Source organism: Anabrus simplex, chromosome X, assembly GCF_040414725.1.
Source record: "Anabrus simplex isolate iqAnaSimp1 chromosome X, ASM4041472v1, whole genome shotgun sequence".
NCBI lineage: Eukaryota > Metazoa > Arthropoda > Insecta > Orthoptera > Tettigoniidae > Anabrus > Anabrus simplex.
In genome coordinates this window covers 34,098,221-34,114,002 of record NC_090279.1, presented here as the reverse complement: position 1 = coordinate 34,114,002, position 15,782 = coordinate 34,098,221, and the positions used below count along the sequence as shown (strand labels likewise).

Sequence of the window (15,782 nt, the reverse complement as noted above, 5' to 3'; positions counted from 1 at the left end):
GCCGGAATCCTTCAAGTTGTGCTTCAGTGGAATAAACTTTGCCACAGTATGGCTTCTCTTCTGTTTGTGTCCGCATATGAACAGTTAGGTCAGACTGCCTTTCATTCTGGATGTTTTGCACCAGACATTGCGGCCTTATGACTTCTCGCCTGTATGGGTCCCCATATGACCGGTTAGAATGCCTTTCTTTATGAATGATTTGCCACAAACATTGCAGCTGTATGGCTTCACGCCTGTATGGGTCCGCATATGATCGGTGAGACTACCTTCAAACATTGCACCTGAAAGGCATCTTGCCTGTATGGCTCCGCATATGATCGGTCAGACTGCTTTTGCTCGTGAATGATTTGCCACAGACATTGCAGCTGTATAGGTCCGCATATGTTCTGTTAGTTTACCTCTCCTTATGAATGATTTGCCACAGACATTGCAGCTGTATGGCTTCTCGCCTGTATGGGTCCGCATATGTTCGGTTAGATTACCTCTCCGAATGAATGATTTGCCACAGACATTACACCTGTATGACTTCTCGCCTGTATGGGTCGGCATATGTTCGATTAGTGTAACTCTCTGTATGAATGATTTGCCACACACATTGCAAATGTTTGGCTTCTCGCCTGTATGGATCCGCATATGATCGGTCAGACTGCCTTTTATTGTGAATGATTTACCACACACATTACAGCTGTATGGCTTCTCGCCTGTATGGTTCCGCATGTGCTCGGTTAGTTTACCTCTCCGTATGAATGATTTGCCACGGACATTGCAAGAGTATGGCCTCTCCCCTGTATGGGTACGGATATGACCTGTTAGAATGCTTTTCTGTATGAATGATTTGCTACAGACGTTGCATCTGTACGGCCTTTCGCCTGTATGGGTCCGCACATGTGCGGTTAGTTTACCTCTCCGTATGAATGATTTGCCACAGACATTGCAAGAGTATGGCCTCTCCCCTGTATGGGTACGGATATGACCTGTTAGAATGCTTTTCTGTATGAATGATTTGCTACAGACGTTGCATCTGTATGGCTTTTCGCCTGTATGGGTCCGGATATGAATGGTTAGAATGCTTTTCTGTATGAATGATTTGCTACAAACGTTGCATTTGTATGGCTTTTCACCTGTATGGGTCCGTATATGAACGGTTAGTTTATCTCTCTGTACGAATGATTTGCCACAGACATTGCAACTGTTTGGCTTCTCGCCTGTATGGGTCCACATATGATCGGTTAGACTGCCTTTCTGTATGAATGACTTGCTACAGACATTGCACCTGTATGGCTTCTCTCCTGTTTTAGTCAGCTTGTGATAAGATAAACTGCTTTTCTCGGCAAATGATTTGCAACATACAGTGCAAAAATGAGGCTTGTTGCCTGTGTGAATACCCATGTGACCTGCTGGTTTTTTCCAGCTGAAGGATTTTCCACAGTCGTTGCAGCAATATCGGTTCTCGCTCGTGTGAGACCGCATAACGTCCGGCCTTTTCCTGAAATTTTTATGAGATACTGAGCAATCGTTTATAATCCCACCTTCATGCAATCGCGTGTCCCCTGTCAGCATTTTCCTCTTTGTAAAGCATTTATCAGAAAATCCGCACACTTGGAGCGGGTGGATACTGAGGTGTTCCGACAAGCTGCTTCGGCAGTGATCGCACTTGAAGGGTCGATCTTCCTTGTGTCTCTTCAGATGTTGCAAGAGGTCCAACTTCCCTGCCAGGACGTCACTGCACACAGTACACCTAAAACTAGGTGATCCGCCATCCGGAGGTTGATCTCTATAGCTCTCCTCGGGTCTCGATCTACAGTGACAAATTAAAACCATGTGACCAATAGTTCAACAGCCAACTCCACTACAACTCTCACACAGGGGATTTGCTACTGGATATTCCAATCACTGATATCCAGTGCAGAGAGCTCGTTTCTCATAAACATTACATTCCTGAGAGTAAACATCATCTGAGGTTAAATTTCAAAAGCTCTCACTTGTTGCGAGAATATGTTGCGTCTTTTATTAATCACGATATCACGCGCAAGAAACTTGGCAAGGTTTAGAAATGTACGAGTTAATTTTGAAGAAAGCATTAGAAGTGGTCCAGCCTAGAAGGGTAAATACTCGTACAAACTCTTTAATCCAGCACATATAATTCTATCGAAATCCGTAGTCTGTTCCCTACATAAAGAACGGCATATGCTTTGGAGTTTTGATCTTGTTGAAGCACTCTGCTCTTTGTCGCAGGCAAGTAATAATTTTTGTAAAGGACCTTGTTCTTGAGGTTGTTTGAGAGAATGTCTGTGTTGTAGATATTAATAAAGTTGAGAACGCTTGTCGACATTCAGCAAGATCTGTTGAAACATGGCTAATCTTTTATGAATGTTATTTTGTCACACAAATATACATATTGTATTTGTACATTGTTATCATATCACTATACCATTTTATTATGTCACTGTGTCGCTTTTCCGAAATATGTATCTTTGATGTGCAATCAAACATAGCCAACCTACATATAGGACGGTAGGTTTATACAAGGACGTTCATACTTACTATCATGTACTACAACAGTCTACGTCTTAATTCCTGTATTTAACACGGAAGCCACTAATCCTGATGAAATCCTGGAAAAGCTGAAATATAACAAGTATACGACGGCTCTCTCGCTATCATTGATACTGTCTTTTCTCCTCAAGACACTGCTGTTAAAGGCATTATGAAGGCAACACAGAATATGGCATTGGTGGTAGCGTTTTATTACAATGTTCTAATATCCTGAATATTCTTACACGTATTACTTTAACAATACGCATAGAAGGAGCGTGAAAATCAAGGCTTGAGCCAAAATTCGAGATGACAAGACGTTGAATTGCACCGTAGTGGATATTGCTGCTATGTAAAGGAAGGAATGTTATTCTATTTAATTCAAAAGGTCACGGGCAACGCGATTATTTTTAGTGGATTCATAACATAGTTGGATAGCATCCAATTCTGAGCATGTCTCCCCACCACAGGGTAGTTCTACATATTCTACGGAAGAAGGGCGGGAAATGCAAATTTCTTGGTTAAAGGTGAGATACGCTTACAACTGCCACATGGGAAAATCGATCACGCGGGCTAAAATATATCGTAATATGAACTGGTATTTTCCGATTCATGCTGTATGAACTGAATTCATATGGCCCAGTCGAATGCATGACTGGCTCACAAGCAAAGTAATGGGAGGCTCGACCATGCATTGTTACTGCACTCTTTGGAGAAAATAAGTGGACAAATGAAAGGGGACATTGATTCCAGATATAACAGATCAAATCTCTTGATCATCAAACAAGATATTGATGTTGACACCACTAGACAACAGGGGGCAGAAAATACGACACTGGATTGTATGTCATGCGTTCTGTGGCATAACACACCAAGCAAAGGTGCAAAAGCCTGTAACCCTTCTTCTTTACGTGAATACGTGATTCCTGTGACAAGTAATTTATCAGGTTCACAATTAGTTTTCAGTAAAATAATGTTTCATTTTGCATTGATAAATATTCTACACGAACCAGCTATATTGCTGTAACATGTGGCGCTTCCCAGGTGACGGATACGGGTTCCCCGCTGGCCTGCCGATGAACATGAGCAAAATATGAAAGCTCTCGCGTACCAAACATGTACAAAATCTTTAATGGCAACTTTGGCGGAGATGGAGACGTTCACTAGGGACCAGATGGCGGAAGAGGTATACTAAATTTCTGGAAGTTAATGCAGAAAAGAGGGTAGCGTTTCTTCTCTAGAGGAGTGGCTGCAAAAGGCATCTGTTCTCCATGTCCGCAGCTGCGTTACTACCGTCCGTCATGAGCCCTTAAATGCTTCAAGACAAGCCGGCCGTAAAATAATACCGTTACATCATTATAGAAATATGTCTCATGGTATCGGAGCCAAGGTTAGTGCAGCCCCTGGAAGGGACGCGCATTGGCAGTGCCCAGTCAGCATGAAAAGTATGCTTGGGTTACCGTCGCACGGGCTGTGACGGCTAACCATGCTAGTACCCCCATTTTGTATCCCATCATTGAATTACTCCTGGGTGAAGTAGCGAATAAGCCACTGCACTTGAGAGAAGGCTTGTAGGCATCTGAGAGGTGCGGAAAAAAGATGGAATAGAGAAAAGTCATGTGAAAAGAGGTGTGGTTACTAACTGGTGTACAACAGAAACCGAAGAACAGCTCATGGTGTTGACATTGTCATATCAGCTAAATTTGACGGTTCAGTCTCCGAGGTGCAAAAGTTTGACAATCGCTTGATGTAACTCGTCCGCATTGGGGAGAGAAGGAAATTCCATCGTTTCAGCGCAACGCTCCACAAACTGACGTGCGCACGGAAACCAAAGATGCGTTCTGGGCACTGCCTCACAAGAAGACCGCTGACTATCTTATCGCTGCCGTTGATCTGAATGGACGTGTCGGACCGAGGAAAGAAGAACAAACAGTCCATGGCGTTCATGGACATGGAGAAAAGAACGACGATGCCCAACAAATTCGCGATTATGCAGAAACTGATCACCGCAAACACACGGTTCAAAAAGAGTGATATTCATCTACTCAGTACTACAGTGGCTCCCATCCAATTCGCATTGACTGCATCCTTGTGAGAGGGTGAAATCTCGAAGATGTTCTAGAGATAACAGTTGCCCCTTATTAAATCCTTGCGATGCAACAACGACCAGTCTTCTAAGCTGTGGAAAAAGTCACCAAGAGCCCAATAATTCACAGGAAATAGACGAAGTGGGATCAAATGGTTGCCACTGAAGAAGGAGACTAAAGTCGTTGCAAAAGTTACAGAGTCACAAATCACCATAGTTGAAGTGAGCCGGACTAAACTGAAAGACGCCTTTCGCTCTATTCCTGGAACGTTTAAGTCAGGGCGATGACAACGAAGGATTAAAAATGACGTATGGCTAAGGAATGAAGATGTTAAATATGCAGTACGGTTGAAGAACCAGCTGTACCACAAGTTTCTTGCTCGTTGGAATGCCTACAAGGCTGCCACTCGTAAAATGAAGGAGGTATTTGCCGTAACATAATCAAACCGGTAGGCAGGACTATATGTGAAACATGACATGCGCGAATTCGAGCGGAATTTTTAACGGCTAGTCAATCGAGCCAACGCAAAACGTCAGAAGTCCAACGTTTTTACGGCATCAATGAGAAAACAGACGATTTGCTACTGGACAGGCGGGAAGCGCGAGTACACTGGCGGATCTCTTTTGACAACATTTCAATCATGGAATTTCCGTATCTACCAATCCTAATCACCTCCGCTGTTGAAGGTCCAACGTAGGAAAATGACGTCACTAAAGTCCAGGCTATGCTGAAGGAAATGAAATCAGGGAAAGCCATCTGCCCCGATTATATTCCAGCAGAGTTTTGTTTCTCTCAATGGGGGGATGCAGCAGTGTGGCTAAAGCAAGCTTTTCAGCCAAATCATCAAAGAAGGTCATAAACAGACTGGCGACGGAGTATCAATTCAGAAATAAGGGAAGGCCTGGCGATTTTTCTAATCACGGCCCGAACATACTTCTGAGCCTCGCAGCGAGAGACTTAGAACAAATCTTCGACAAAAGGATTAGCGATTTAGCCAAACATACAACAAGCCAAGCTGGATTTGTGTAAAATTGTCGCGCAATAGGAGAAACCCATGTTGCCGGACTGTTACTTGAGAAACACTGTGAAAAGAATAAGAGGCTTCATCACAAATTTCTGGACCCTTAGAAGCCCTTCCATCGGGTACTTCATGACCTAATCAGTCAGCCCTACAAGTACATGGCATTCCAGATCACCTTGCTGAGAGGGTATAATTACTCTACAAAGAACAAATGAGTTGTGTTCAAGCTGCCGCAGGAGCGTCTGATGACTTCCGCATAACTGTAGGAGTCCATCAAGACCCCGGCTTATCACCACTGCAGCTCATTCTTGTGATGGACACAATTACCACAAACCTGCGCAGTCCAATACCATGGACACTTCTCTAAGCAAATGATATCATTTGGCTGAAGAGAATCAGCTAGACCTGAAGCGTCAAACAGAAGACTGGAACAATCGACTAGCGCAATAAGCCCCGCGCCTTAACAAGAACAAGACAGAATACATTGCATTAAATCGTCGAGAAGTTGGAACCATGGATGTTGACGTTGAAGATATAGCACGAGTAGAGATATTTAAGTATATTGGTTCCACAATCTATGATTATGGCCGACTTACTGATGAAGTCAACTGAAGGATATACAAAGCCTGACTGAAGAGGAGAATGACAACAAGCGCCCTTCCGAACTTGGGACGAAGGGCCATCTCTAAACTAAGTTCTACCGAACTGATATCTGTCCTATCGATATCCATCCTGTCGTTTTCTACGGCAACGAATGCTGCCCAGCTCTAGAGGTAGAACGCCAAATGAGCATCATGGATACGAAGTTGCTTAGGTGGAAGGCTGGCATAACTAGACTAGATCACATTTCAAATGATGTTATTAGAAAACGTTTTGGCATTGCAGCGATCCAGAAGAAAATTGGGGAAAGGCGTGTGCGCTGCTTTGGGCAAGTGTTGCGTGTAGAGGACGATACATTGGGAAAGTCAGAGTATTACACAGAAAGTCGGAGAAAAGAGGCGCTAGGGACGAACCAGACAGCATATACTGATAAAGTGCACAACGGCCTGAAAGTTGGAAGACTACATGCAGACATGGCCCGAGACCGAAGTAACTGGAGTCAATGAACCACAACACCGGACCCTGCCACCAGATGCAGACTGATGAATATTCTGTTACAAAAATGGAGTGCAAAGGATATTTTACACATCCTAACATTCAAATTAGTTTATTGTATGTTCAAATTTTCTCCCCTAAAGCCTATGTCCGATATCTATAAAAACTTATTTTCACAAAATAGTGTTTGAATGGCTGAAAGCTTTTCGATTTCGTGTTTAAGTGACTGCTATAAATGCATTGTGAAGAAAAATTTATAACTCAACAAAATAAAAAATGGGTATATCTGTGTTAAATGGGAAGGACAGTTTGAATATCCGGTGAAATTCTATGAGTACTGTGCCGTTACATTGCCAAACACCACAACAACAACCATAACGGCCAGCCCAAGGTATGAACTAGCAGTTACACAACTGCACCAGTTCGTAAGAAATAAGTGGAAGCTTAATCAGACACTATACACTCCTTCCAACAACAAGAGAACAAGAAAAACTTACCTTAACAAGTGGAGAAGTGTCACAACAAACCGTGGATAATTTAAATTAACCCCTGTACTGGACATCACAACACGAAAAAGTGAAAGAAAGAACAACAACATACCTTTAAGAAGGTAAAATAATTTAATCTTGATATCCAAAGTAATAACAACCTTTTTTTTTAAATATAAAAGTAAAACTAAATAAAACCGTCCATAGAAGAGAAAACCAAACAATAATATAAGGTAATTAACAACTGAGGAAAACTCCTGATAAACTGAGGTCGGCCAACCAGAAATAAGTGTAAAAGGTACATGACTACATGATAATTACTTTAAGTGAGTAGCGCCGTTGGGGTGCTTTACAAAGGGTGACCTTCAAAGTACAAGTTTTCTCTTCATTTACTCTTACTTTCATTTAACTTATTATATTCGTCCGGATAGTGTGATCATGGAGCTTTCGCAAGGGGATCAGGGTAACTACGTCTCGAGTGACATAAACACAAGTAGAATAAACAGACGTTAAGACAGCCGAACAAACACAAACCGGGAAAATATCAAGTCAAGAAAGTTTGGATAAAGTGTTAAAGTCACACAGACACCAAAATAAAATATTTACAAAAGCGACAGAATCCCACTACCATCACTTCAGAGTAGCTATAGTAACCAACATTCGCCATCAAGAGTTGGCAATGACCAATCACAAAGCATAAGCATAACAATGGTCGAAACATAAGGAACCCGGAAATTCCAAAACTCATTTATTTACATTTTACTAGGAAAAAAGGAAAAGCAGGAATAAAATTAAAAGAGACCCAAACTAAATTTCTGATACCCTGGAGAAAACTCACGTGGTCCTAAAACCTTTCCAAGAGGTAGAGTTCCTTTGAAGTACATATAGAGGAGGTACACCTTATCTCCCAAAACTCCACATTAATAATAATCATAACTTTTCATAATTTCCCAAACTAGATGAAACGTAATACACCTTCATACCACACATATTCAGATCATTAGGATATGTATACTATATATATATATTTACAGAGGAAACCCGAAAAACTTGAACAGTTACTGCCTTTTAAATTTTTGAACCAACAACTAGCATTATGGCTTTTTCAAAGGTCTTAAACACACGAAAGTTCTAGAAGACGGCATGTTTTCCAAAACATCATTCCGGTCTCCGGCGACTAAGTTCAATTTAAATGAAGAAGAAACTTACACTTGCAGAATCAGGCTTGTAGTAACATCAAAGCGTCAGTTGCTCCATACTCACGTAATGATATCACAAAATATTGCATTTACTGCAGAAAGGAGGACGGTCTTCAAAATTTAAAAATTAAACCTTTAGAATGGCTGAAAGCCATCGCACTAATACATTATGTCGGATCCATAATGTGCGCTAAGGCCAAAAGCCGGAGCGAGTGAGTAGCATGTCCTTCCTCCATCATGGTCAAGCTTCTTCTCATTTCATAATGGCCGTTTACTCCCGCTGGAAGAGAGCAGTTCAAAAAGATGGCGAGGAGCTCCCTGATTGGTCGGAGGCGAGGTCACGTTTCGACCACACGATAACAGATGGCAGCACACAGCAGAATGAGAGATAAGTATCGAGAGCAAGTCCCAGCGAATAAATTAATTACTTAAGAAATATGATGGTTTACAAGTAGGAGAAATCCAAGTTGAGAATATAAACGTGACACTGTTTTCTGCGGCTAATTGGGCAAATCAAAACCGTTCCTTGGGAAAGCAGTTTTAAATCCGTAATACTGTCTCAGTACCTACAAGAGGGGAGTCCGTCAGTGTATTCTAGCCTGAATAGAATTTTGCAATTCATATTTCTGCTTACATACGTCATAGACAGCAGACGATCATATTAATCAGTTTGTTATTTTCACTCCGATCACGCCTATAAATATGAAGACCATGGAGGTGTGGCACAAAGTGGTCAGCTCAGGGCCATGTGACACTCAACGCTCTAAAGCTGGAAGGAAGCCACAATACTAAGTGGTTAGTTCAGGACCATGTGTCTCTACACAAACGGAAGTAAGCCTCATCACTAGTTAGCTCAGGACGATGTGTCTCTCCACAAATGGAAGGTAATCTCAACACTAATTGGTAACCTCAGAAATACGTGTATTTCCACAAGTAAGCAATTAGGAAATTTTATGAATCTTAAAATCTTTTCTTATGTAATTCAATACCCAATTGGCATGGCAAATATTTATGACATTTTAAAGGAAGTCATTTAAGTTGCGGCATGATATTTGTAGACTGCTGAAATGAGAGTGAGGAAACAATAGCGCCTGAGGTGAGATATAAAACAAAGTGGGAAGTAGCAGATAAGATCCGGTCAACTGAATCCTTCAGAAGCATCTAAAATCTATGATGTAAAATGGACTAAGCTACGTAGACAATGGACTGTCCTCTGACATATATGCCAAGAAAAAAGAAGACACATAAAATGCATGTCGCTTTGCTGGTCTCTGCACAAAATATGTTTAGAAAGTAGAAAGCCAATTTAGACTCCATCAAAAATAGAAATATGATTTTGTGTGTGAAAAGGATTCATAAGCAACATTTTTACTGATGGTCATAATACAAGATTGTTCTCTAACGTAGCCTATTGTGTCCTGTTACATATGAATTACAAAGAAACAGAGAGTGTGAGCTGGTACTGGGTAGTTCTGAGGACCGACATGAATATTTCTTGCCACTAGTTGTGAAAGTACAGTAGGAACAAGTCAGTGCATCACATAAGAGCCGAGAAGACCCTAACCACTCACAAAATCAAATAAACCATACAGAATTCGTAGTTTCCATCACAAATCTTGTTCGAAGTCAAACCTTAGGCTACGACTAGCCATCGCATGACCTGCTGATACAAGGGCTTGGTTAAGAGCACCAATCCGAGACTATAGAATCATTTCCCAGGGATTATCAAAGATCATTTCACACAGTAACCAACAAAGGTGTGACAGCAAAAAATTAATTAGCAATGTCACAATTACAGTTCAAAAACACTACTGCATTAAAAGTTTTAAAACAGGACATACACTTGTGGTACTTTGTAAGGTCAGTGACAATAATTACAATTTTGAAAGTATATTATATCACTACGTTATTTACCTAATATTATTATTATTATTATTATTATTATTATTATTAGCATAGGGCAACAAGTTAGATACATATATACAAATATATAGTATTTACAAATATACACACACAAGAAACATGTTTTATAGCAGAATGTCCAGTTGAGTGATCCACTGTATGGCTTCCTCTGTTGGTTCCAAAAAGTCACTCGGGCTACCTGTGTAGGAACGTCGTGCACATTCACTTACAATATGGGGATCATCTGCCGAGATGCACCACAGTCGCACTCTGGTGATGAGATATATTTCCACTTATAAAGGGCATCCCTGCATCGTCCATGATTTGTTCTCACCCAATTCAGAGTGGTCCAAATCTTACGCGGTAGATGATGTTCACCAGAAAAGATGTTGTGTAAGGAACTGTCCGTGGCAACTTTCCAGCGACTTCTCCATTCTTCTAAAGGGTGAAAATTCCCATCAGCCAATGCGACAGCATCATGCAAAGATGGATGTCGTGACTCGAGCCTCGTTACCTTGAGAACTGGAATATCATCCAAAACAGGCAGTTGAGGGTTCATTTCTATCTTCTTGAACTCTCGGATGGAAGCATTTCATCTTTTTAAAACAGGTGGCATTTTACCTGACAGAATTGGGAGCCAATAAAGGGATGTGGACTGGATAGTACCAGATATTAACCGCAAGCTAGCATTCAGTTGTGTATCAATTAGTCTTGTATATGGGCTATCCAGCCAAACTGGTGCACAGTACTCACCACACGAGAAAACCAGTCCCAAAGCAGAAGATCATGAAGTCTTTGCTGATGAACACCAACTTGAGCCATACAATTCCTGAAGGATAATATTACGTGTTTTGAGCTTTCTGGACACATTCATAAGATGCTGTTTGCAAGATAGTGTGCGATCAAGTGTAATCCCCAAATATTTGGGATAGCTGATATGCCGAAGTTCGTGGTGACAAAAACGTATGTGAAGTTTAATGCCAGCTTGGCGATTATTCAGGTGAAAACATGACACTTCTGTTTTGTTAGGGATAGGACACAGTTGCCATTTCTTGAAGTATGTTTCAAGGTCTCGAATTTGAGTAGCTAGTGTTATGATATCAGCATAACAAAATGTTTGTGATGATATTTCTGGGAGATCAGAGATATACAAATTGAACAGTAGGGGAGACAGTACCGGCCCTTCAGGTAATCCATTTTTGAGCTTCCTTTCTCTACTCATATTATTTCCCATACACACTCGAAATCTTCTGTCATCGAGCATATTGCTTATAACCTGCACGATGGTCCTACAGGGTACAATTCTGAGAAGCTTGTAAATTTAATCCTTCCCTCCAGACTGCGTCAAATGCTGCTGTAAGATCAATGAATACAGCTGAGGTCTTGAGTTGTTTCTGGAAACCTGCTTCCATGTGGAATGTCAGTGAAAGCACTTGATCGCAGCAGCTGCGATTTGGCCTGAATCCAGCTTGATCAACTGTAATACGCTGAAAAATAGTTGCGCTGATTCTGTTGTGGAATAGCCTCTCAAAAAGAAGGGCAACTGGTCTATAACTGCTTGGGTCATTGGCAGACTTACCTGGTTTCAAGATGGAAATCACTTTCGTTCGTTTGAATTCTGCCGGGAGTTGTCTGTTCTGTAGAAGGTCGGTAAAAAACCTTACCAGCCAACTTCTTGCATTCTTCCCTAAATGAATGCGAAATTCTGGATGAATGTCGTCAAAATCTGGAGCTGTACTTGGTTTAACGTCATTGAGAGCAGCATTGATGTCTTGCACCGTAAGCGGTTGTGAATATCTTGATGTGCGTTGTGTTCTTGATTCCGGAGTTTGGAGCTGGCGCCGTATGTATTTGGTATGTTTCTTATCTGATGGAGTTTGGGAAGTTAATAATAATGTTATTTGCTTTACGTCCCACTAACTACTCTTTTACGGTTTTCGAAGACGGCGAGGTGCCGGAACTTCGTCCCGCGGGAGTTCTTTTACGTGCCAGTAAATCTAGCGACACGAGGCTGACGTATTTGAGCACCTTCAAATACCACCGGACTGAGCCAGGATCGAACATGCCAAGTTGGGGTCAGAAGGCCAGCAGATCAACCGTCTGAGCCACTCACCCCGGCGGAGTTTGGGAAGTTGTGATGATGTGAGATGCTACTTCATCTGGAGTAACTCCAGGCTGTTCCTTCACCAAATGTGTCCTTCCTCCAAGTTTTCTGCGGTGCCCCCAAGATCTTCTACTGGAATGAGTTAGGTCGATATTCCCCACTGTTTCAATCCACCGTTCTCTCCGGGTAGTATCCATGCTGGAAAGAAGTTCATCAGCTATGTCTTCATCACCAGTATGCAGATATTCGTTATAGAGTGCATCAGTCTCTGCATCTCAACCAGGGATGTATTCTTTTCTATGGCATACTCTTCTTCTTAGCCTCCATCATAACTGCATCTACGAAACGCTTGTAATTGTGCTTGGGAGCAATCCACCGAAAACATTTATCCAGTTCAGTGGTGAATGTTGACAAGTTTGTTTTTCTGAAGTTCCTCCGAGCATGTGGTATTGACCGTACAACAGGAATTTTGATGCCAATGTCCACTACAATGGGGCCATGTTGACTGTGGGGAAAATGTCTTAACACTTTACGACTGGTATGTAAGGGCGGTCCTGCCTCATTGCAGCTAACAAATCACAAGTCAGGATTGAAATCCCTATTTCATGCAGCTCATTGGAAAGTACCAAGATCTTTTGGGTAAAAAATCAGATGGAGATTGTTCATTTCTGTCCATTCTACGAGTTTCTTTCCACATTCATTGTTATTCGAGTACTTCCATAGTTCGTGATGGCTGTTGAAGTCGCCTATATAAACTGCAGGGTGTTGAGCAGTCGGGAGTACGGTACCTGACCACTGTGCGTTTGGGGGTTTATAAATGTTAAAAATAGTAACATGTGCCACACGCACAGCAACACAATGGATGTCTTCGTCTTTGTCTTCGTTTTGAAAGAGCAGTGAGGCATCTTGGATATTATTACGAACATAAGTAGCTATACCATGTGCACTGTGATATGTTGCACCAAGAGCTGTGTAACCATCAATGAGGCCCCTTTTCCGAAACTCTTATTTATCGGCTGTATGGATTTCATGTATAACCACAACATCTATATTATTATTCAGGATAACTTTGGATAGGTAGTCATATTTTGCTCTGCTGATGCTTTCTACGTTATGCTAGGAAACATGGATGAAAGGTACGATGTTTCTTGTCTGGTAGCTCTGAGAAGAGCCATTTCCATGAAATACTTCTGCCATTGCTGGAGGATCTTTAAAAAGATAGGTCCAGCAGACACAGTTATTACTTTCTTAGCACCACCCGGGGGTCACGTGTAGGGCACTTTGAGGGTGAACCTACGGACGTGAAGCAATAATGTACCGCCTATTTATCTACTTTTATGAGATAATAAATTCACTTACTTGAAGAATTCTGAATTTTTTTAAGCAACCTGAACAAATTTAAAATTCCACTTGTACCTGTCCATTTTATTAGTTAATACTAATTGTGTAAGTATGTTTGCAATCAAAACACTAGAAGCACCTGACTGACAATGAACACTAAAATGAATCAAAAAGTGTGACCACATCACTGGAATGAACATAAATCAATAGCACAATTTTTTATGCTTATAACAATACACAAGTTTTATTTGAAAACTATGATACCGAAGATGTAGCATAACTGACCTCAAAGTTTCATTTCTACAACACATTATCTGCTTTGGCGTCCACAAATGGAGGTATCTGACTTAACACACAAGAGAACAGAAATGATCAGAAAAAAGGAATCTAACCAAATAATTTCAAAATGACATTCTTCGAGTTATCACATTATTGAACTGAGCCATCATTATATTAATTAATGAAACAGATTATGTTAGTTTGAAATATCTATTGTTTACAATGTACATAAAACTTAACAATTTCGAATTAGAAGATTTAATTTCTAATCTACAAGTATAGCTTTTTCTGTGTGTCACTGTTGGCATGAACGTATAAAAATATTACTCAGAATATCTGGAAGCAATAGTTTCAGATAGCATTTCAGATGATAAGAATGTGATGAACAAATGATGCAGAGAAAGTGAAAGAATGAACACTTTTTCATGGTTGCTTAAATGTATTGTAAACAAATACACTTGAAAAATATCCAGCTTTACCAGAGATTCTTTCTGTAGATATACACTGACTGACAGTGACAATGCAACACCAAGGAGGAGTGGTTCGAAAGGGATGAAAGTTGGGGAAAAAACAGAGACGGCACGGATGAATAATTGATGTATATTTCAAACCGATATGCAGGTTACACAATGCGCACGGCATCGACTCGGTAGGATGTAGGACCACCGCGAGCGGAGATGCACGCAGAAACACGTCGAGGTACAGAGTCAATAAAAGTGAGGATGGTGTCCTGAGGGATGGTTCTCCATTCTCTGTCAACCATTTGCCACAGTTGGTCGTCCGTACGAGGCTGGGGCAGAGTTTGCAAACGGCGTACAATGAGATCCCACACGTGTTCGATTGGTGAGAGATCCGGAGAGTACGCTGGCCACGGAGGCATCTGTACACCTCGTAGAGCCTGTTGGGAGATGCGAGCAGTGTGTGGGCGGGCATTATCCTGCTGAAACAGAGCATTGCCAGCCCCTGAAGGTACGGGAGTGCCACTGGCCGCAGCACATGCTGCACGTAGCGGTGGGCATTTAACGTGCCTTGAATACGCACTAGAGGTGACGTGGAATCATACGCAATAGCGCCCCAAACCATGATGCCGCGCTGTCTAGCGGTAGGGCGCTCCACAGTTACTGCCGGATTTGACCTTTCTCCACGCCGACGCCACACTCGTCTGCGGTGACTATCACTGACAGAACAGAAGCGTGACTCATTGGAGAACACGACGTTCCGCCATTCCCTCATCCAAATCGCTCTAGTCCGGCACCATGCCAGGCGTGCACGTCTATGCTGTGGGGTCAATGGTAGTCTTCTGAGCGGACGCCGGGAGTGCAGGCATCCTTCAACCAATCGACGGGAAATTGTTCTGGTCGATATTGGAACAGCCAGGGTGTCTTGCACATGCTGAAGAATGGCGGTTGACGTGGCGTGCGGGGCTGCCACCGCTTGGCGGCGGATGCGCCGATCCTCGCGTGCTGACGTCACTCAGGCTGCGCCTGAACCCCTCGCACGTGCCACATGTCCCTGCGCCAACCATCTTCGCCACAGGCGCTGCACTGTGGACACATCCCTATGGGTATCGGCTGCGATTTGAGGAAGCGACCAACCTGCCCTTCTCAGCCCGTTCACCATACCCCTCGTAAAGTCGTCTGTCTGCTGGAAATGCCTCCGTTGACGGCGGCCTGGCATTCTTAGCTATACACGTGTCCTGTGGCACACGACAACACGTTCTACAATGACTGT

At 42.2% G+C, this 15,782-nt stretch overlaps 1 protein-coding gene across 1 annotated transcript in view; it reads right to left on the bottom strand.

Moving 5' to 3' along the window:
* Window positions 1-321: 321 nt before the first annotated feature.
* LOC137503250 (zinc finger protein 248-like) overlaps window positions 322-15,782 on the bottom strand; it is a 72,357-nt gene continuing 56,896 nt past the window's right edge. Inside the window, exon 2 of the mRNA XM_068230791.1 lies at window positions 322-953. Coding sequence (XP_068086892.1) covers window positions 322-953 — 632 coding nt within the window. The remainder of the gene's footprint in view (window positions 954-15,782) is intronic.